The sequence below is a fragment of the Leuciscus leuciscus genome (genome assembly GCF_965113295.1).
Source record: "Leuciscus leuciscus genome assembly, chromosome: 2".
In the NCBI taxonomy this organism is placed as follows: Eukaryota; Metazoa; Chordata; class Actinopteri; order Cypriniformes; family Leuciscidae; genus Leuciscus; species Leuciscus leuciscus.
In genome coordinates, this window is record NC_138726.1 from 9954899 (window position 1) to 9977819 (window position 22921).

General features: G+C 36.4%; 1 protein-coding gene across 1 annotated transcript; it reads left to right on the forward strand.

Annotated features, from left to right (window-relative positions):
• The first annotated feature begins 1830 nt into the window (after positions 1-1830).
• sepsecs (Sep (O-phosphoserine) tRNA:Sec (selenocysteine) tRNA synthase) lies at positions 1831-22861 on the forward strand. Its single transcript, XM_082161725.1, has 11 exons — positions 1831-2229; positions 3901-4055; positions 6493-6611; positions 6744-6902; positions 7732-7885; positions 8126-8228; positions 8313-8442; positions 11286-11377; positions 18161-18254; positions 20219-20309; positions 22450-22861. Exons 1-11 carry the CDS (start codon positions 2116-2118, stop codon positions 22682-22684), a joined length of 1446 nt encoding a protein of 481 aa, XP_082017851.1. The 5' UTR covers positions 1831-2115; the 3' UTR covers positions 22685-22861.
• Positions 22862-22921: the final 60 nt, after the last annotated feature.

Below are 22921 nucleotides of genomic sequence, written 5' to 3' on the forward strand. Positions count from 1 at the left end.
GAAGATTAAAGGCCCTAAAGTCTTTGTCTTGTCTCTTGTCTCTTTTGTCTTTATTCTTTATTTTGAACAAATAAAAACACAATAAGTGTGTTGCAACATACCCAAGGTAAAAAACAATATCTATAAATATGATACACGGCTCAAACAGGGGTGATAGAGCTTTTGCAGTTGCTGCTCCACGTCTGTGGAACCAGCTCCCCCTGGATAGATCTGCCCCCTCCATTTCTGCCTTTGAATCCAGGCTAATGCCCACCTGCTGATCAAGGCGGGTGAGGAAGATGTTGTGATCAATGGTGTCGAAGGCGGCACTAAGATCCAATAATATCAGGATGGCATTATCACCTGAATCTAGTGTGAGAAGAAGATCATTGGTTACTTTGAGCAGGGCTGTTTCACTGCTATGAAGGGGTCTGAAACCTGACTGAAAAGGTTCTAGTATGTTGTGAGTGGTGAGAAAGGGAATCAGCTGTGACAGAACAGCTTTTTCCAGAACTTTAGAAATAAAAGGAAGCTTAGAAATGGGGCGGTAGTTTTTTCGAGCTTGTGTTTTTTAAGCAAGGGTTGGACAACCACATGCTTAAAACACGCAGGGACAGTGCTGGATGCAAGGCATGAATTTAAAATGATCTGAATGGAGGGGCCAACTGCATCAAAAACATCCTTTATTAATATAGGAGGGAATAGCATCATGGGATGATGTAGTAGGTTTCATTTGCGATCAAAATGATTTCAAATGATCTAAAATGTTCTCAATTTTGTTAGTAAAAAACTTGAGAAATTTCTCACAGGTATCAGTGGATACATCAACGATTGGGGAATTTGGGGGGTTGATAACAGAGTTTATAGTACTAAATAAAATTTTGGGTCTGTTTGAGTGTTTACTGATCAATTTAGAGAGGTGCTTTGCTCTGGCTTTTTTTGCTGCTGCCTGCAAGGAAGCTATTGCAAATTTTTGTAAGGAAACACTGCCGTGTGTGGCTTTGTTTTGAACTATTTTCGTTGATGAAATGAAGCAAAAACAGGCAATACGGTGTCTAAAATCTAAGTCACTTAATATTAACTTCTTGTTTAAGTAATCCGCAGTTAAAGTGACAGCAGCCTAATACACCTGCTGCTGTCTGTCATCAAGGATAATCAAAGAACAAAAGAAAAAGAGAAAATCCCTCATTGCCCATGACTGAATAACTTTTGTTGCTTTAATAAGGATTCATCTATATTTAATTTATAATTTATGCAGTGAAGACTGTGAAGTGTTTGATAACTTATTCAATTTCTGTATATATCCTACCTGTTAGACCTATCTGATTATCTAAAAGCACTGTTTACAAGGTTACATGGGTCAACAACAATGAAAACAATAACTTTTTGTGCAGTTTGATTGGGCAATACATTTTTTTAGCCCAGTAAATGTGACATTTATTATAATGGGTCTATGTGAAGATTTTCTTTTTAAGTTCACTTAAATTAAAAGTTGTTTCATCAAAAAATCACTTTCATAGAGTTTTCATAGAGTTCAGTAGCAGTATTTGTATCGGTGATACTGGCCTTTTTTCATAAAAAGATGCTATTCAAAATATTAAAAATATAGGCTACTGACTTTGTTGTTTTTACATAAATTTGGAGATTAAATTACAAATTATTAAAACAAAAAATATAAAAGCTTTAATGTTTGATGTGATTAATCATGATTAATTATAGAGAAATGTGCGATTAATTCGTTTTTTTTTTTTTATCGATTGACAGCACTAATAATTATATAAAGTTGTTCCTTTGTAATGGCTGCAACGGTGCATGAATTCGCTGACGTCGAGGACTTTTACTTTGAAATACAGACGTCATTAAATGGGTGGAGTTTCGACCTGGAAGTAAACAGTACACTTCAAGCTGATCGATTTGAAACTCATGCTGACTCAGAGATATTAGAAAATGTTTAACCTCACATCTGCTTATCCGTAGCGTAACAGTCACGCAAAGCACATTACTGAAACCACTGTTTAGACATACAGCGACAAACTTCAGTGTCACGCAGCAGCCGGTCGGGTCTGCATGCACGTCACTCAGCACGCGCTTGTCACTGTCATATTCACCTGCAGCGCTTTTTAAGACTGAAAGGACATGAACAACGAAAATTTCACCCTGAGCGAAAAACTGGTCTCGTCCTCATATGTGCGACAGGGTCTGCAGGCTCGTCGCGGTCATGAACAGCTCATCCGAGTCCTTTTACAGCAGGTAATCACTCTATGATTGACAACTGCTGAATGTCCATGTGCTGGTTTGACAGAAAGAGAGAGACATGGGTCAATGCCATGACGCTCTTTTTTGTCTGGATCATTATATAACATACATTTTATAACATTTAAAATGCGTTCTATGTTGAGCACATTTTTAATTTCTGAATAAATTTTTTATTAATTTGATACGCTGTGATGTGCAACAAAAACTACTCTGCTTAATATAAAGAAAAAAAGAAAGAAAAAACTTGTCTGCGAAATCAGTCATGTGATGCAAAAAAACGAGCCTTGCTGACCCTCTTGACTGTCAAACCATTTTGAAAAAGAAGTGTACTTTAGCATACATATACAAAGAGTACTTATTACTGATATATACGGCTATATATAAGTGCAAACTGAATGTAATGTTTTAGGACACTTAATTGCATGATAGTTGCAATTAAATAAAAATTTGTTTAAATTTATATTAAATACATATAGCTGAATTTAAGTACATCTTTATTTTCATAATTATATTGTCTTTGAAATATGGTATAACTACATTGCTGAATGCATCTTAACAAGCGTTTATGGCAATCTAAAATATACTTTAATGTCATTCTGTTTGTAACTTGTTTGTATTAAGTACATTGTAAATTAAACATTTGTAATGATTAAGTAAGTTGCAAGTTAGTACATAGGCCTGGTTTCACAGACAGGGTTTAGATTAAGCCAGGATTAGGCCTTAGTTCAACTAGGACATTTAAGTAGCTTTTATAAATGTGCTTTAAAAAAACATTACTGGTGTGTATCTTGACACAAAATAATGGCATTGTATATATTTTAAGATATGTCAGTGCAAGTTGCTTTCAGTTAAAACAGCTCAAACATGCATTTTAGTCTGAGACTAGATTAAGCCTTGTCTGAAACCGGGGTATAACCTAAAATATATAACTTGCAATATTGAATAGCACATATGTTAATGTAAACACATAACATTATAATCAAGTACTTTACATGTGTTTTAGTCGACAAATCAAAATAAGTGTACTTCATTAAAACACAACAAAATATTGTTAAAACAGTTATTTAAAATGGACTTAAATGTGACATTACAAAGTGCACTTTTTAAGTGTATTTAAGTGTTAAGAAACAGTCATGTTAGTGTACTTTAAGTACAATTAAATGGCCTTTTATTTAATCAATATTATATTATCTGCCGGCACAGTTTATTAAAAATATGCTTTTAAGATTTGAAGTACACTACTAGTGCACATTCAATAAAACTAAGTGCACTTCTTCACAAGGGAGGGTCAATAAGTATCTTAAAATATCAGATAGTTAGAATTTTTTATTACAAGAAATGGTTAGTTCAGGTTTTAATATGTCATGTGCATGTCTCCACAAAAAAAGTATATTTATGAATTAATAAAAAAAAAAACTGGCATTTAGTTAACAACACCCAACTTTCTACGACCCAATCAAAACCCGTGGACGAAATTAAGTCCCGCTCTTCGTTTTTTTCTTCTTCCAGAAGCCGTTTCACTTGGATAGACGTCACAATAGGGAAGAAAAGACTATCGCATTTTCTGTTTCATGCCGACTTTAAACTAGATTTTCAAAAGATTTTTTTATCATGGTGGACACATAAATGGGTGCTTGTGACTATCAGGTTTCTCTTCCCTTGTAGGGCAAATGTCCAGAGGAGGGATGGAGTGAAAGCACCATAGAGCTCTTTCTAAATGAGCTGGCCGTCATGGACAGCAACAACTTTTTAGGGAACTGTGGTGTGGGAGAGAGAGAGGGCAGAGTTGCCTCCAGCCTGGTGGCCAGGAGACATTACAGGTTGGACACATTTAAGAAATTCATGTGAATTCATGAGTTTATGGGTGTAAGTAACAATATATATCGTGTCACAAGATATCACAATACAAAAATGAAACAATATGCATCATGTATAGTTATCACAGGTTTAATTAAGCATCAAATATGGTAAACCCAGAGTGTCACACATTTGCACTTGCTATTTCTATTCTGGTGTCGCCATTTCAGTGTACATGGGGAAGAAGTTGGCCTACCGAGTCAAACCTACCAAAGTCCTGATTTCATACCAAATTTAGGATTTTTATGAACAGTACCTTCATTTGTTTATCATATGTCTTAGAAGTAATAATTAAAAAACGTAACATTTTAAATTGGATTTGTTTAAAGTATCGTATTGTGAGATTAGTATTGTGATTCGAACCAAATCGTGACATGAGTGTATTGTTACTAATAATTACTGTGCCCCTATTATGCTTTTTCAGATGTTACTTTTCATGTAGTGTGTAATATAGTTGTTTGCGAATGTAAAAGGTCTGCAAAGTTTCAAAGATCAAAGTGCAGATAAAGAGTTATTGTCTACTTCATGCAAAAACCTACATAGGTTTGTAGCACATTTGCATAATGCCAGCATATGGTCTTCATTGGCTGCCTGCAAACAGCATCTATTTTGCCCCGCCCTCAAACACTGTAGTTGTAGCTGAGACTGGAAGAGTTTGGTTCGTGTTGTTAAACATGTTGAGAAGATGCTGTTTTCTGTGCTGCAAAAGCAAATCCACTTTGCATCCACTTTGCATGATGAGGACTCGGGGTTGAATTGATAGAGTAAAACCAACGCCATCGTTACTGTTCGTTTCACTGCATCCAGTGCTGAGGAAGTCTCCATAGCTGAAATTCAGATATAGTAATGAACGTTTGGTTTCCGACACTTGCTGCAACCATTGGCATGCAAGCACCAATCTCAACAGACTGGGTCATCTGACCAATCTGGGGTTTGTTTCCCAAAAGCATCACCCGCCTTGATCATTGGAACTCTTGCGTCGCGCATAGTTGGCTGTGGGAAATGCAACCCAGAGTAGAGTAGACCAATCATAACACACTGGGCCATCTGACCAATCAGAGCAAAGTAGGCTCTCGGAAAGGAGGGGTTTAGAGTAGAGGTGGGCGATACTCCAAATTTCGGTATCGATCCGATACCAAGTAAATACAGGGTCAGTATCGCCGATATCGATACCGATACCAATACTTTTTCGTTTTAAAAGCATGCACTTGAACTTACCGTATTTTCCGGACTATAAGTCGCTTCGGAGTATGAGTCGCATCAGTCAAAAAATGCGTCATGAAGAGGAAAAAAACATATATAAGTCGCACTGGACTATAAGTCGCATTTATTTAGAAATTTATTTCACAAAATTCAAGACCAAGAACAGACATTTAATCTGGAAAGGCAAGTTATTCAACAACACAGAACAACAGACTGAATAGGTGTCCGGTATGTTAACGCAACACATTAACAGTTATTCAGCTACACAATAGCATAAAGAACATATACCTGGGAGGCTGAATAGGCTAAATTAACTTAAACCAGCGAGTCCAACAAGCAAATTACCAGTAAACAAGTTCACCAAGCTCCCGCGATCTCATTCCCCCTCATTTTCTTCATCCTTGGTGTCGCTTTTGAACAACTCCGCCAACTAGAGCGCCCTCTCGCGGCTGTAGACGGTAATGTTTTCTCTTGGTTCATCTCAGTCTGAATTAATTTTGATATATAAGTCGCACCTGAATATAAGTCGCAGGACCAGCCAAACTATGAAAAAAAGTGCGACTTATAGTCCGGAAAATACGGTATGCACTTTCCTGTGCTAGAGCAGTGTGTCATGATTTATGAGGTGAATGCATCATTAATATGCTAAATCTGAATACGTTTTCATGACTACTAAATATTTTGTGATTTGTGCTCTCAACTCGCCTGTAATTATTAGTCAGTGACTTTTACAAAACTACCCTAATTATATTACTAGCCTACTAGTACTAGTCTACTGCAAAAATTTGGGGTCTGTAAGATTTTTTATTCTCTTCTGCATTTATTTGATCAAAAATACAGTAAAAACTGTAATATTACAATTTAACATAGGCTATCTGTTTTCTATGTCATACTAAACTGTAATTTATTCAAGTGATCAAAGCTGAATTTTTGGCATCATGACTCCAGTCATGATGATAATTCATTTTAATATGCTGATTTACAGCTCAGGAAACATTTCTTATTATTATCAATGTTGAAAACAGTTTCATATTTTTTTGTGGAAACCATGATGCAGAATTATTTAATGAACACAGTTGAAAGAACAGCATTTATATGAAGTAGTTTTTTTTAACAGTGAAAAACCCTTGACTGTCACTTTTGATCAATTGCTCCTTGTTGAATAAAAATATTATTTATATAATATTTTCCCCTCAGACTGATCCATGGAATCGGCCGATCGGGTGACATTGCTGCTGTTCAGCCTAAGGCTGCTGGTTCCAGCCTCTTGAATAAAATCACTAATTCAGTAGTTCTGGATGTGCTGAAGTTTACAGGTACTTTCTGTGATGTTTTATTAAACAACATGCTTGGTAATGGGACACAACACTAAGCAGAACAAACAAGCAAACAGCAAGCCTTCGCTTATAATCCAGTGTTTTTGTGCATTTTTGTAACTGTTTTCACAGGTGTTAGGAGTGTGTCCTCGTGCTTTGTGGTCCCCATGGCGACAGGAATGAGTCTCACGTTGTGTTTCCTCACCCTGAGACACAGGAGGCCAGGAGCACGATACATCCTCTGGCCTCGCATTGACCAGAAGTCCTGTTTCAAATCCATGGTGACTGCTGGTAAGATTCCCTGAGGGCCAGTTTTCAATACAGCCCACCACAGAGAACACCTGTGTTATCTACAGTATATGCTATTGTAGGTTATATTGAATTAGCTTTTATATTTATTTTTTCAGATTTCATTTTAATTTTAGTTTCAGTTATTTTGTTATATGCTTTTGTCATTTTTGTTATTTTAAAAATATATATTTCTAGGTAACACTTGATTTTACAGTGTTCTTGTTACATGTCTTGCATGTAGTTACTATAGTAATAACTAGAAATTATGCATAATTATATGCAACTAACCCTTAAGCAAACCCAAATCCTAACCATAACCCTATAGTAAGTACATGTATTTAATTAATATAACTCAGTACTTAAATGTATAATCGCACTGTAACAAGGACACATTAAAATAAAGTGTAACCCTTTAGGACCCACTTTATATTAAGGGTCTTTACCTACTTTGTACTAAGATTTAAATTAATCATTTGATACAATGCACTTATTGTGTACATACATGTTTTTACTTTGCACATATATATAAAAAAAAACCTAAATGTAATTACAGCTGTGATTAATTTCTGTAATTGCATCTACAATTACACTTTTGACCCTTCCCTTAGTCCCTAACCTTACCAGTATCCCCCTCAGTAGCATCAAAAGCGTTTTGCACTACAACATGATCAGAATAAGTACATTGTAGTTAAAGACACCTAATATAAAGTGGGATCCGAATATGTCACAGTTGACCCTCATGGTGCTTTCCTTTATATTAGTGTAGAAAATTATTTTAAAATGAACTCTTTTCACAAAAGTACATCAAATGTTTTCCAACTTTTGAAAGGGTTTGAACCTGTGGTGATAGAGAATGTCTTGGAAGGAGATGAGCTGAGAACAAACATGGAGGAAGTGGAGAGGAAGATTGAGGAGTTGGGTGCTAAAAACATCCTCTGTGTCCATTCCACAACATCCTGTTTTGCGCCACGTGTCCCTGACAGGTCAGTTTCTTTACTAAAACAAATCTTTAGCCTGCAAAGTTTCTGTAAGCATGTAGACATAAAGTTTAAAGGAACAGTTCACCATAAAAAGAAAATTCTGTCATCATTTACTCACTAACAATCCGACCTCATATTCTCTTCTTTCTTTTGTGAAACACTAATGGAGGTATATATATATATATATATATATATATTGCACAGTCAATTTGCATAGTCACTTTATTTTGTTTCTTTTTACAGGCTAGAGGAACTTGCTGTTCTGTGTGCCAAGCACGATATTCCTCACATAGTCAATAATGCCTATGGAATGCAATCATCCAAATGTATGCACCTTATTCAGCAGGTAACATACTTTTTTGTGTAAATTTACTGCAATAATTTACTTTATTTCAATGAAACCAAATAGGCTTATGAGGTGTTTTTATAGGGGGGTCGCGTTGGGAGAATCGATGCCTTTGTCCAAAGTCTTGATAAAAACTTCATGGTCCCAGTTGGTGGTGCCATCATCGCAGGGTTTGATGAGAGCTTCATTAAGGAGATCAGTAAGATGTACCCTGGTATGCATATTTTCTTTAAACAGCAAATATGTTGTAGATGAGTAATCTGTTACAAACAGTTGCAATTGAAGAGTCAAGACTAAAATACTGCTATCCCTTTAAACAAACTGAATATTTACTGTAAAAAGTGGTATGCCTGAATGTGTCCATTTCCTCTTGCACGTACACTATCTCTAGAAATCTAGAAAGAGTTTTTGTTTGTGCAGTGTGCCACTTCAGAACTGCTCTCTGCTGGCTCCCACATATCCCTCCCACTTTTTCTGCACTGCAGAGGAAATCCCAAACACTCCTAATACTATTGATTCACTGAGTGTGCTAGAGTGAGTTAGACAGCGGAAAGCGCTTGCAATTTGGTCCATTGTCAAACAAGTGAATACTGCTTATGAATTTTACTGCAGAGGTTATCAAATCCAAAGGATATGCATCACTGTAAGGGAATGAAACAGTATTAAATTTCAGGCTGATACGACAAGCAGATAATAATTTTCATGTTATTGCCAATAACTATCATTCTATAATGTTTTGTCTAAACAACTCAAAAATAAATGCTTAAAACTAAAATCGGTTGTTTTAAATGTTGCAAGCGAATTTAGGCATCACAACATTATATTGTACAGGACATACATTTTTTTTATTCATTTAGAGATTTTATTAAAGAGGACCTATGTTTTTTGTTTTTACATTTTCAACTTTCTTTAGTTTGTAATGTTGCTGTTTGCACATGAAAACGGTCTGCAAAGTTACAAATCACAAAGTCAGTTATTCTCTAGATCAGTAAGCTTCTGAACTCTCTGAAACGCCTCGATTGTAGTCTTGAGTTTTCTTCCCGAGAAACGAACGTCATAATTGTCCATAATTGGTTGTATAGTCAAGTTTATTTGTATAGCGCTTTTCACAATACAGATTGTATCAAAGCAGCTTCACAGTATTAAATTAAAATAATACAACAAAGTTTGTTTCAAGAGGAATTTATTGATTGATCAAATTAAATTAAATATCCCCAAAATATCCCCAACTGAGCAAGCCAAAGGCAACAGTGGCAAGGAACCGAAAAGGGTATAGACCCCTTTTGCGCCGACGTCACAATTACGTCACGGCGTTAGCTGGAGGCAAAACAAAGGGAAAACTGGAGGCGGCCAATACAAACCAGCACTGATTCGGCTACATAATAAGGAGCTTAAAATATTATTATTATAATTAAATGTCATCTTGTTGTGTTGTTGGGTGCAAGAATCGACGGAGTACAGGCTCCAGTTAGAAATTTTATCGCATGTTTTCAAAACTATTGTGATTGTGAATCATCTATGATTGTATAGCCTACATTGTTGTGTTTGATTGTGACGACTTTTTGAAGAACCTGGTAAGAAAGAATAATCAAATACATAGTTAAAAAATTAATTTGCTGTATCTGTAATTTTTATTTCTAGAAAATATTCACATCATTAAAATTGCACTGTAATGTCACTCTTTACATGGTCGTCTTCGGATCGTACCACACAACACAACACCATTCAGCACATAGTTATAGGCATCTAAAGATTTATATGCCCTCAGTTTGTCTTTATGCTTGGTTTCTCTATCAGGTAGGTGTAGATGTCAGGCCACTCACTCAACCGAGGTAGTGTTAACGTTAATCCTGTCAGATCGTCCATCCATTGAGTGAGCGTGTACGGGTCGGCCAATCTGGTTATGTCCGTTAAAATTAACTTTTGCAAATAACAATCGCGGTCCTGGACAGTGAGTGACCTTACACATTAAGATAAAATCAGATTTTCTCCAGTCATTGTTAAAAAACAAGCTAACAAAACTTGCAAACTAGCGTTAGTTAAGCGGCCAGGGGAATCGTTCTGCCTCCACCTGAGCTCCGCCCACAAAAAAACGTCACCATGTTTACTAACTGGAAAGGGGTCTATTGAAGCACACAATGAAAGAGTAGAGAAACAAAATAGTCTTTATTATAATGCACAAACTAAAACTCAGGAGATCGCTGCAGAATAATGTAACACAACCATATAACATGGACGAGACCGGACAATGGAACACAGGAAATTAAATACACAGAGGATGACTGAAACAGAACAGGTGTTTACTAAATAGGAAACAAGGAGATTAACAAGGAACTAAGGAAACGGGAACACAGAAACTAAACAAAAAAGAGCATACATGTGACAGTAATGTTCCTCATTTAATAATTTCCGCCCAAGGCGTATGCAAAATAAAGGGAATGAGGCCCAGTTGAGTTGCAGTAGTAGTGTGTTAAAATGCGCGGTTATGGTAAAGGGCGTGACTTTTAAGAAGGAGGGGCTTCATTGAGACAGGAACAAAGCATTACTGACAGACTGGGAAAGGACGTGCTGCAACAATGAACAAATATGTGGAAAATAATGTGTTTTCAACATTCAAGCATGAAAACCTTTTCTAGTAGAACCTAAAACCAAAATAAAGACTTTGAAAAAGTCCATAATAGATACTCTTTAAATTGTTTTAGTTTTTAAAGATTACCATTAGATCCCAGTCTGAATGCAGAAATAGGGAAAAAAAACGCATGTTTTTTTATGCATTAAGATTACCATTAGATCCCAGTCTGAATGCAGAAATAGGGAAAAAAAGCATGTATAATTATGTATCCAATATCAGTCAATAATGCTGAATTCTTAAAAAATCTGATAACTGTTATGGTACTGATATATCATGCATCCTTATGTTTGTACTTCACATTCTCTATGTACTGCTATAAAGTGTTGCAATGAGAAACATTTTTTTTAATGCATTACAATTTACTTAAGCAGTACTATTGCAAGCTGTTGATGTTAAAGTCATTGATATTACCTGCTCTTGTCCAGGTCGAGCTTCTGCTTCTCCGTCTTTAGACGTCCTCATTACGCTGCTCACACTGGGGGCCAGCGGCTACAAGAAACTTCTGTCTGAGAGAAAGGTAAAAAAAAAAAAAGGAAGAAAGCCGCTGGGCTCATAACTTCAAATTATAACTGGCCAGTATGACTGTTAATTTAGTATTATTTATATACTGACATTATTTAAATATATTTTTTATATTTATAAATTTCATTCATTTTTATTTGCTTTTATTTCTTAATTTAGTATTATGTATATATTAGTTTTTATTAATATTTAATACATATTTTTACATTTTCAGTTTTAAGTGCTTTTGTCATTTTTATTAGTTTTTGTTTTTTAAATACATTTCTAAATAGTTTTCATATATTTTCTTTTTATTTCAATTTGAGTTTTATTTCAGTTTGTAATTTTAGTACTTTAACTTTTACTTTAGTTGGAGGCATTTAGTTTTAAAGGTGCAGTAAGTGATTTCTTTTTTGGGGAGGGGGAATTAATTTTTTATTGATTTTTCATAGATAGGATCACATACAATTACCCAAAGTTTTCTTCACAATAAACAGAACAAAAATGTACCCTCTGACCCCCCCAGCGGTCCCCCAGGTCCAAGCCACTGATCCTTGCAATAAAATTGCAAATTAAAAATTAAAATTAAAATAGATACATAAATACACAGATACAGACCGCAATATGAGAAACTTAGGATAGGTAATAACACACAGATCATCAGAGGTTTACAAGTTCAGATTGTACCCCAAATTAAATTCTTCCATCTTGAAGCTTTCCTGTCAGTTCATCATGCAGCAAACGCTGTTGAAAGTGGATCGGACCAAGTGCCACAACACATTTGTAGCCAATCAGCAGTAGGGGGCGAGTCCACTCATGATGGGGGAGGAGAGAGAGTAGTGTTGTCACGGTACCAAAATTTCAGTATTCGGTACCGATACCAGTGAAAATCCACGGTTCTCGGTACCAATTTCGGTACCAAAGCTTAATTTAGATTAAATTTACATAATTATATTAAAGTGTATATCACAAAGATGGAAACTGTAGTATTAAAAACACTTTACAATAAGATTCCATTTGTTAGATAACATTAGATAAAATGACCTAACAAAAAAAACAATAGTTATATACTGTCGCAATTATTCTCCTTTAGGGGTTAATTTAAAAATACTTTTTTTAAATTAAAAGTTAACATTATTTCTGTTAACATTATTTAATGCACAATGAATGAAGTGAACAAACATGACCAATCAAGTGTTTTGTATTAAATAACATTCACAAACATTAATTAATGTTGTAAAAATATATTGTTCACTCAATGTGTTATGTTAGATAACGCATTAAGTGATGTTAATGAATGGTATCTTATTGTAGCATTACCAAACTATACAGGAGATAAAATATGTTTTATTTGACTTGACTATACTTTTATTTAATCCAAAACTGTATTCATATTTAACTTTAAAAGGGCTTTTTAAACCTGCTAAGAGTTATCCAGCCAAGAATAAGACTAGAACTGCTTTTCTGACGGACTGATATTAATGACGGCTTTTTATTTCTCATCTCCATAAATATATCTAGTAGTAAAGCTAATGCAAGGGCTAGAAATCAATTAATAGGCCTATGTCACACTTCCTCGTCGTCATGGAGAGCGCAGTTCGCACAAGCGTTTGTACTCCCGTGGCGTCTGTCGTTGCTATGCCATTTGAAATAACGTATCTGCACGCGCAAAAACATCAGCACCACATCAGCAGCAGCACCGCCAATCGCCATCAGCGCTTTTATGAAGAGGACGCAACTGCACGCGCTTCGGGCATGCACGCGCATCAAGTACCGGGTTTGAGAAAACCTGGTACCGTGACGTTTAAAAAAAAATGAGTACCGACTTGGTACCGAAGTACCGGGTCTTTTGACAACACTAAGAGAGAGTGAGCAAGAGGAAGATTTGAAGAAAGACTGTAGAAAGAGAGATGGCTGAGAGAGATTACAAAAAAAGGTCAAAGGAATATCACTGGAAAAAGAAGGGTTATGATCAAGAGCTTTAGGATCCACATTAATATTAGAAAAGCTTTCCAGCGCTGGAGAGACCGAAGCAGGAAATGGAAAACAGTTGTAGAAGTTGCGTTGTTTCTGCACCATTTGCGAGTAACATTGGTTTTTGCTGTGTTTCACAGAACCAAGATGCTCGTGTTGTAATGTTAGCTATAGTAACAGGACAGTTTTGAGTGTCATAGTTCGTCTGGAGCTCGTGTGCTGCTGGTGTCTAACAACAAGCTTGTATATACTCTTGTGTACTGTATCTTCTTTTTTTTTTTCTTCCTTGTTGTTTGTCATCATCTTCGCTTTATTTTTCGCAAAGTGTTATTTAGCTTTGCTTCTGCTATGATAAAGAGACATCCACTCTTGGTGCATTTTGGGGGCAGAGCCATGAAGGGAGGGGGTGTGTTTGTTTGGGTTGATTTCAAATATCAACAGTGTTTTTCATTCTGTGGTCCCCTTGGAAGTTTACTGAGGCCCCCTGGTTGAGAACCACTGGCAGGTGGGCATATTATCCCAATGAGACTTCAGTACATGGAGGAAAATACCATTAGCCATTATGTGATAAGGAACTTAAGGGGATATTGATTTACTGCTAATGCATCCGGATTATTAATAATTTACCACCTTTGTTGATCATATAAGATGTTCTCTGTGGTTGTATTTGGTGGTCTAACATGTTTTAGCCAAAAGAGAAAGAATATTTGGACTGTACCCATGAGAAAAAGGAAGTGCACTTTAGCATACTTTTCAAAAAGAGTACTTGTTACAAACTGAATGTAATTTTCCAACACTTATTTACATGTTAATTGCAATTAAATCAAAATGTATTCTAGTTTAAATTTATATTAAATGCACTCATTCAATCCCACAATGCACCGCAATAATGAGTGTACAACCTATGTATGCTGAACGGCTAGAGAATACCCATAATGCACGATGAGAGTCGCGCGCCAAATTCATTCTTCAAGTGGATTATATTAGTGGAGTAATGTATGGAATAGTAAATGATTGTATAGTGGACGATTTCGAACACAGCTCAGGACTGAGGCGAAGGCGGAGCGACCGAGGACCAAGGCGGAGCTGAAGGGAGGAGCCCGACGGAGACAAAGGGGTGAAGGGACGAAGTGCAGCTGATGCCCCGGAAGTCGTAGCCCGAGGGAAGAGGGAGCCCGGTGGAGTTGAATGGGGGAGGAGCTAGGGCTGTGCAATTAATTGAATTTCGATTTCGATTTCGATTTTTGCTCCCAACGATCACCAAAATAGTATAATCGAGTAAAAAACGATTATTTTGCCATGTTCTGTTTTGAAAGAACGCTCTTATTTTGTCTTGTGTTCTGAATGACGCGCGCACGCGCACATCCGCCCCTCCCGATGCCATAAACTCTCTCAGCTTGAATGTTTAAACTGATCAAACTTAAAACGAAGTAAAAATTATCAACTTTAGTTACGATGCAATGCTGGCCCGATTGTGCAAGTGACAATTCCATCATGTCCCGACTCCTGAACGCGAATGTGTAGTTTCGACGCTTGCCTTGTCCAGCGCATTTTGAGAGACAGAGAGAGAGAAGACGCATCACCGCTGAACACTCACGCGGTTTGTGAAATTGCGTCTTGGAGAAAGTTTTAAAATTATTGATTTGATTTTATAATCTGTGTGGATTCATTTAGGCTACTCATACAATCTACATGCTAAAGTGAATCAATGTTTGCGGGGGAATTTCCCGCATTAGGCTATAAGTGGTAGACCTGCGGGAATATATTAAAATACTATATTATTTATTATAGTTCAAAAAGTACAATCAATGTTCAAATTTCGATTTTTTAAGAATTGTTGAAAGGTGTCTTTGGTAACACTTTACAATAAGGTTCATTAATTAGCATTAGTTAACAATAATGAACAATACTTCTACAGCATTTACTAATCTTAGTTAATATTAATTTCACCACTTACTAATACGTTATTAAAGTGAAAGGTTGTATTTGTTAACATTAGTTAATGCACTGTAAACTTAACATAAACAAACAATGAACAGCTGTATTTTTATTAACTAACATTAAAAAAGATTAATAAATACTGTAACAAATGTATTTCTCATTGTTAGTTCATGTTAGTTAATACATTAACTAATGTTAACGAATTAACATTATTGTAAAGTGTTACCGTGTCTTTTTAATAAATGCAACACGTTCCCAAAGTCATGTGAAATAATCGTGTTACATAATCGTGATTTCAATACTGACCAAAATAATCGTGATTATGATTTTTTCCATAATCGAGCAGCCCTAGGAGGAGCCAGGGTCAACAGGCCGAGATGGATTGACGGGCAAGGAAGTTCTTGGTGGTGCTAGTGGGTTGACACTCCTGAGCTGGACTGTCAAACTCGAGGACCATAGCGCATCCTGGAGGGGAGGCAGAGTCAGCGTGGAAGGAGTTGAAGGGCTGAGAGAAGACAGTGCAGACAGGGTAGGAGGCTTGGGTAGCGCAAACATGAATTTCACAAATCTTTGGAAATACGTAGGACAGACAACTCTCTCTTGAATGACACTCTTGGTTGACACGGAACAGGTAGTCATCTTTTGAACAACCCTCTTGGCTGACAGGGAACAGGCATACAGTTTTTACTAGGCAGACTTAAAACTTTCAGAAGAGATGGGAGAGGTAGGCTTTGTGGGAACACTGATATCAATAACTGATATCAGCTTGGTGATGGGACAGGAAAGATACACTCCCAACAAGCCATAGTAGAGGGAGTAGGGCTTTAGTTCTTCCCCTCATACTCCACCAATAGGTCCACAGGCACAGGTGAAGATGCCGGCTCACACCCCTTGTCAGAAGTGGCTGGCTCGGGCTCTGGGGCGATATTTAGCACTGGCTTTGGCTTTGGCTCAGACTCGGGCTCATTATCTGCGGGGGGGCACAGGTATCGCTGGTGCTGGACTGTTGGTGGTGGCTGGAGCACTGATTTCCTCCCTGCTCTGGCAGATCGTAGATGGGGAACCATTGTGGAAAAGGACCCATTCCACTTAGTCTTTAAAGCTCCCTGGAGGCTCGTTCCTCAATGAAAAGACCAGGGTGCGCCTGCCCGGAAAAACACACGCAGGCTTGCGTCATCATAATGAACCAGATGTTGTAGCTCCAAGAAAGCCTGTGTGTGCGCCTCCAGGGATTGGTTCCCCTGTGAGAGCAGGAGGATTCTGACTGCTACTAAATCCACAGTCAGGCCACATTTACACATAGCCGGGTATTTAGAGAAACGAATATTTCTCCCCCTCCGTTTTCAAAAATAACATCGTGCACACAATATCGTTTTCAAAAAAAGTTGTCGTTTACATCAACCCGCATAAATACAAAGGGGCGGCAGTGTAAGGAGAAGGATAAAGCCATGCAAGCCAATCAGAATCCTCAAAATCGACAACGACGAATAGCACGAGCGACTTCCTGTTCCTTTCAAAACAATAGACATGGCGCGAGGTTCGTTCGTGTGGACAGACAGCGAAGCAAATGCAAACAGGCCAAAAGCGTTTTCACAAAAGTAAAAATGAGTACCACTTTAACAGCATCCATGATCAAATAGTAGCCAAACAAACTCATAGACAGTATGGAACAAACTCTAAACATAGGGCGCTCACATGACGTAAGCATTTTCTGGCGCATAATGTGACGTTTGAGAACCTAAAACCCCGTTTCTCCCAGTTGACACGGCAACACATAACCGGCGTTTTCAGAAATCTCCACTTTGGCCGGAGTTTTTAGAAATAATCGTTTTCTGGGATAAAAACGGCGTTTTCGTGTAAATGACAGGCCAAAACGCAGGGAAATATCTGCGTTTTCCCATCGTGTAAACGGGGCCACAGTCCGATCTTCTGTCACGTATGGTTGAGGCAAAGATACCAAAATAAACAGGATTCTAGTGCAGCAGTCCGGTGTTTAATAACAGATAACAAAGACGTGATCGGACAAACAACTGAACAGAACAGGGCTTAAATAACAGAGTGAACTAATCAAGCAAAACAACAGCAGGTGCATGCTAATCAATCAGTAACCAAGGAGACAAATGACAGGGAAAACCAACTCATAGTAACACAAATACAGATAACACGTATCAGAACCCTGACAATTACAAAGTACAAATTTTAAGTGTACTTAAGTCTAAGACAGTCATGAAAGTATACTCTCCTTAAGTACACTGAAGTGGCCTTTTATTTCATTGATATCTGCAAGTACAGTTTTTTTTCTTCCAATATTTACCTTTATTTAAAGTATTTAAAGTGCACGTTCAAAGCATTTAAAGCATTTTCACAAGGGTGATTTGTCCGTATTTTTTTATTTTATTTTAAATTTCGGCATTTTTTGCCTGTGCAAACATTCCTATGCCTTATGCAAACATAGGGTTTTCCATTTGGTTGCTAGGATGAATTTCGTTTGCATAATGTGGGCTGCTGCATAATATGAACTGTCAAAGACAGCAGGTTATTGTCTCTGTGTTTTCATACTGTCTTACTAACAGCATCATAATAGGGGGCTGTGACCTCTTACAGTTCATTTATAATTGATCCCAGTGGTGGACCCACAACTCTGCCAACACAGCTGATTCTGTTGACGCAATTACATTACAGCTTCAGATGGGAAAGCAGGCTGCGTGTTTGCCTGGAAAGGAGAGAGCTAGGGGGGCTGGAGAATGATGCAGGTGGTGGGTGTACTGAAGGCCAGCAGACACAGAAATGCTACATTAGCAGAAAACAGAATGTGCGACAAGAAAAGGTGTGTAAAGTGGAGTGTGGAAAGCTATTTATAACTGGAGTTTTGTATGGCCCACAGGAGCTGTACAGCCACCTGGCACAGGAGCTGAAAGCTCTTGCTGAGAGGCATGGGGAGAGACTGCTGCATACGCCACACAATCCAATATCACTGGGTGAGAAATAATACATAATATATAGTGCCGTGTCATACGAGCAAGAAGGCTGCTGCTGCTAATATAAAACAGTTTAATGAACATTTCATGTATTGTTTGATTGTAAATAAAAATAGTTCCAAACGTTTTTGCATGTCGCACAAGGGATCAAGGGTTGTTTGGTTAGCATAAACCTGTTAGCCCCTGCTGGTAGATGCTGTAATTACACCATCTGACTGCAAAGAGCATCTCTGCATTTTTCTCTATTTACAACTGTTCAAATGTGATCCTGTATTTTAACAGAATTTTTCTTTTTCTTTGGCAAACAACATTTAACACACACACACGCGCGCGTTGGGTTTCCTTCGTTGGATTTGTATACTTCAAACTGTATATTCTATCCTCTAAACCTACCATAACAGAAAACTTTCTGCATTTTTACATTTACAGAAAACATCATTAATATGTATAAGCTGTTTTCCTCATGGGGACCAAATAAACGTCCCCACAAGGCCGCGCAACATAGGGTTATATGGCTCCTTAAGCGTTCTTGTGGTGCTATCAGTCAATGACCTTTTTGTGAAACCTAGTTGTATTAATATAATATGATTAATAAAATAAAAAAACACTTCACTTTTAAAAAGTGCACTTTGAAATTATCAAATAGTTTTACTTTCAGTAGATTTTAAATCAGTATGTTTTAATAATCTTTTGCCATGCTTTAATGTACACTTTGTTTGATGTGTTGACTAACATACTAAAACACATGTAATGTACTTGATTATAAATGTAACTGTAGTGTGTTATTCAATATTACATTTAAAGTTAATATATATTAAATGTACTAAATTGTAACTTCATTACAAATGTGTAATTAAAAATATATTTAAATACATGACATATACTTTAATGTAATTTCTGTTGAAACATGTATTTTAGTTATATAAATGCTCGTCAGTATAGTCAGCAGTACACTTTAACCACATTTCAAAGCTAATATAAGTAATTGTAAAATTACATATAAAGATGTACATAAAGGGATACTCCACTTTTTTGGGAAATAGTCTCATTTTACAACTCCCCCTGAGTTAAACAGTTGAGTTTTACCGTTTTCGAATCGATTCAGCCGATCTCCGGGTCTGGGGGTCCCACTTTTAGCATAGCTTAGCATAATGAATTGAACCAGACAAGACCATTAGCATCTCTCTCAAAAAAATGAACAAAGAGTTTCGATATTTTTCCTATTTAAAACTTGACTCTTCTGTAGTTACATCGTGTACTAAGACCGACGGAAAATGTAAAGTTGCGATTTTCTAGGCTGATATGGCTAGGAACTATACTCTCATTCCTGCGTAATAATCAAGAAACTTTGCTGCCGTACCATGAGTCCAGCAGGCGTAATGATATGACGCAGCACCTGATAATAGTCCCCAGCTCAGTAGCCTATTTCCCAAAAAAGCGGAGTATCCCTTTAAGTCCTACTTAAAGGAATAGTTCACTTAAAATAAATTCTGTCATAATTTTCTCACCCTCAAGTTGTTCCAAACCTGTATGAATTTCTTTCTTCTGCTGAACACAAAAGAAGATATTTTGAAGAATGTTGGTAACCAAACAGTTGATGTACATCATTGACTTCCATGGTATTTTTTTCCTACTATAGAAGTCAATGGGGTCCATCAACTGTCTAGTTACTGACATTCTTCAAAATATCTTCCTTTGTGTTCAGCAGAAGAAAGAAATTCATACAGGTTTGGAACAACTTGAGGGTGAGTAAATGATGACACAATTTATTTTTAAGTGAACTATTCCTTTAAGTGGGTTAGAAAAGCACTGCAAAGTTCAGCTAACGTTAATTATATTTAAATAATTTTTAGTTAAAATTTCAGTTAAGCAATTAAGCATCTTTTTCAAACTATTTTCAAACTAAAATCTACAAAAGTACAAATGTATGAAAAGTTGTCTAATGTTGTTCCTGTACACTCCAGCTATGTCACTGAACCGTCTCCAGACACACAGTAACGCAGCGGTCACTCAGCTGGGCTCCATGCTCTTCACCAGACAGGTGTCTGGGGCCAGGTGAGCATATATTGTCCTCTAATTTCACTTCAAAAAAAAAAAAAAAAAAAGTATGGATGTGAAGTCACTCTCCTCAAGTTCACACAGATGAGAACTAACTGTGATGAACTGCATGCCCCACTGTTTGACAAACAGAAAGTGTCTAAATACTTTTAAACAATTTGTCTATTGTTATATAATCTATAACTTAACAGTTAACTAACTAACCTAGCTTTTTTCTTGAAATGTTGTGATTCAGAAGTGTGCATGTTATCCTTATGCCACTTAAAGTATGGCTTAACTCTCAAAATACTTTCTGGGGTCAATGTAGCTTACATTTAACTTCTTATACTGTATACAAGCTGACTAATTGAATATTTTCACATCCCAAAGCTACATCATTTTTCTTCTCTTTATATTTTCGGTTACACTTTATTGTAAGGTGTCCTTGTTACAGTGTAATTACACATTTAATACAGAGTAATAATAATTAACTACATGTACCTGCTATAGGGTTAGCATTAGGGTTTGATTTAGGGTTAATTACAGTTCATGTAATCATGCATAATTTATAGTTATTATAATAACTACATACAATGTGTAACAAGGACACTGTAAAATAAAGTGATACAATATTTTCTACTGGACACTATATGATCTGATGAAATATTGATGAAACCTTCTTTCTGCTGTCCACTTTCATTATTTAAATGGGAGTCATTCTCATTCTCAAGGGCTTATCTTGTTGCATTATCCTCTCCACCTCCTTTTAGTCTGTCACAGACTGTGCACTATATCTGCAGTGATAGATGTGCAATGAATAAATATGACACCATAATTTAAGATTGAACTAAATGTCAGTGAATTTGGAAAGAGCCATGTAAAACTCTCTGAATTGGCTCATGTTTTGTTTTAGAAACTCTTTCGCCTTGTAAGAGAGACTCTAATTGTCCTCATTAATCTTTTAGAGGATCAGTTTAATTTATAATTTTTAGTAAGAAATTAATCATTGTAGTGGTAATAATTAGGATGACACAACTATTTGGAACAAGTATTGAGAACTTTTGTTTTCATTGTCCAAATTGCATAACATTAGATAAGCTTCATCAATAGCTTACTGTAAAGTATGTTTGATACTTAGGAAATCTTTGAGAAGAGACAGTAGACAGAATAATGTTTAATGTTTCAGTATAAATAAATTATGGTGCCACTACCATATCAATGCTACTGGAAATTTCAGTTTTCTGTCATTCGTCCTTGCCTGTTTACATCATGTTCATAAATAAATAATTCTATTATTATTCTACTTGCTCGGATAACATATATTTTTTAGATAATATACATGTTGTGGAACTTTTTTGTAGAAGGATTCTTGGTGTAGCTAGTCATGCATGCAGAAAACCACAGCACAAGGACATACAAATGTTTAATATCATGTATTGAAATATATTTATAATTACACATTTGTTGTAAAGTTGCAATTTTACTACGTTAAATATATTAACTATATATTTTACTATTTTGAATAAAACAGCAGTTTATTATAATCTAATAAAGTACTTTACATGTGCTTTAGTATGTTAGTCAACACGTCAAAACAAGTGTACTTCTTTAAAACATGACAAAAAATGATTAAAACAATGAGTTAACATGTTCTTTAAAGTAAAACTGTTCATTTGACATTATTACAAAGTGCACTTTTTAAGTGTACTGTACTTTAAGTGTTAAGAACTTCCACTATATTTTAAGGTGTCTTTGTTACAGTGTAATTATACATTTACTGACTGAGTAATAGTAATTAAATACATGTTCTTACTATGCATAATTGATAGTTATTTCTACAGTTACTACATGTAACAAGGATGCTAAAATAAAGTGTTACCAATGAAAGTGTATTCTCTTTAAATACATTCACATGGCCTCTTATTTCATTAATATGATATTGTCTTCAAGTACAGATAATATAAACAAAATCTGAGAATGGATAATTTCAGTCAACTTCAGTCACTTTTACAGATAATAATCAGATTTGTCTCTTGCAGAGTTGTTTGCTTTCTCTTGCACAGAAGAAGCTACTGAACAAAACAGTGATGTTTCTGTAGGAGAAGCAATGCGGAAATGAATCAGATGGCTTGTTCATTCATGCAAAATTTTGTTGCAGGGTGGTCCCACTGGGTGTGGAACAGACCGTGAGCGGACACACGTTCAATGGCTTCATGTCACACGCGGATTCCTATCCGTGCCCGTACCTTAATGCAGCCTCCGCTATTGGAATAACCAAAGAAGATATAACATTGTGCATCAAGAGACTCGATAAATGCCTCAAGAGCCTTAGGAAAGAAGCCTCTGCAGAGAAGAGTGAGTCAGTATCTCCTGCTGAAGATTTGAAAGACTAAACAGTCCCCTAATGCTCTGGTTGTTTACATAGGATTCAATAGCCTTGTGTGTGAATGTTGATATCAACGTATGGCCACAAACGCATCCGTTTGTTTCATCTGTGCGTTTAGACTTGTGTTTGAAAGCTGTGTATCCTGACTGACAATAAATACAGATTATTTCATCATTTTAAATCATCTGGTGCTGTTGTTTTTTTTAGAACATCATTGTGGTTGAATACGCAAATGTAGAGGGAA

Excerpts from the sequence above, each read along its gene's own strand:
- sepsecs (XM_082161725.1), top strand. The coding sequence starts at position 2,116 with ATGAACAACGAAAATTTCACCCTGAGCGAAAAACTGGTCTCGTCCTCA. Across the intron at positions 4,056-6,492 it reads GTGGCCAGGAGACATTACAG|ACTGATCCATGGAATCGGCC; the intron begins GTTGGACACATT and ends TTTTCCCCTCAG. Across the intron at positions 6,612-6,743 it reads GGATGTGCTGAAGTTTACAG|GTGTTAGGAGTGTGTCCTCG; the intron begins GTACTTTCTGTG and ends CTGTTTTCACAG.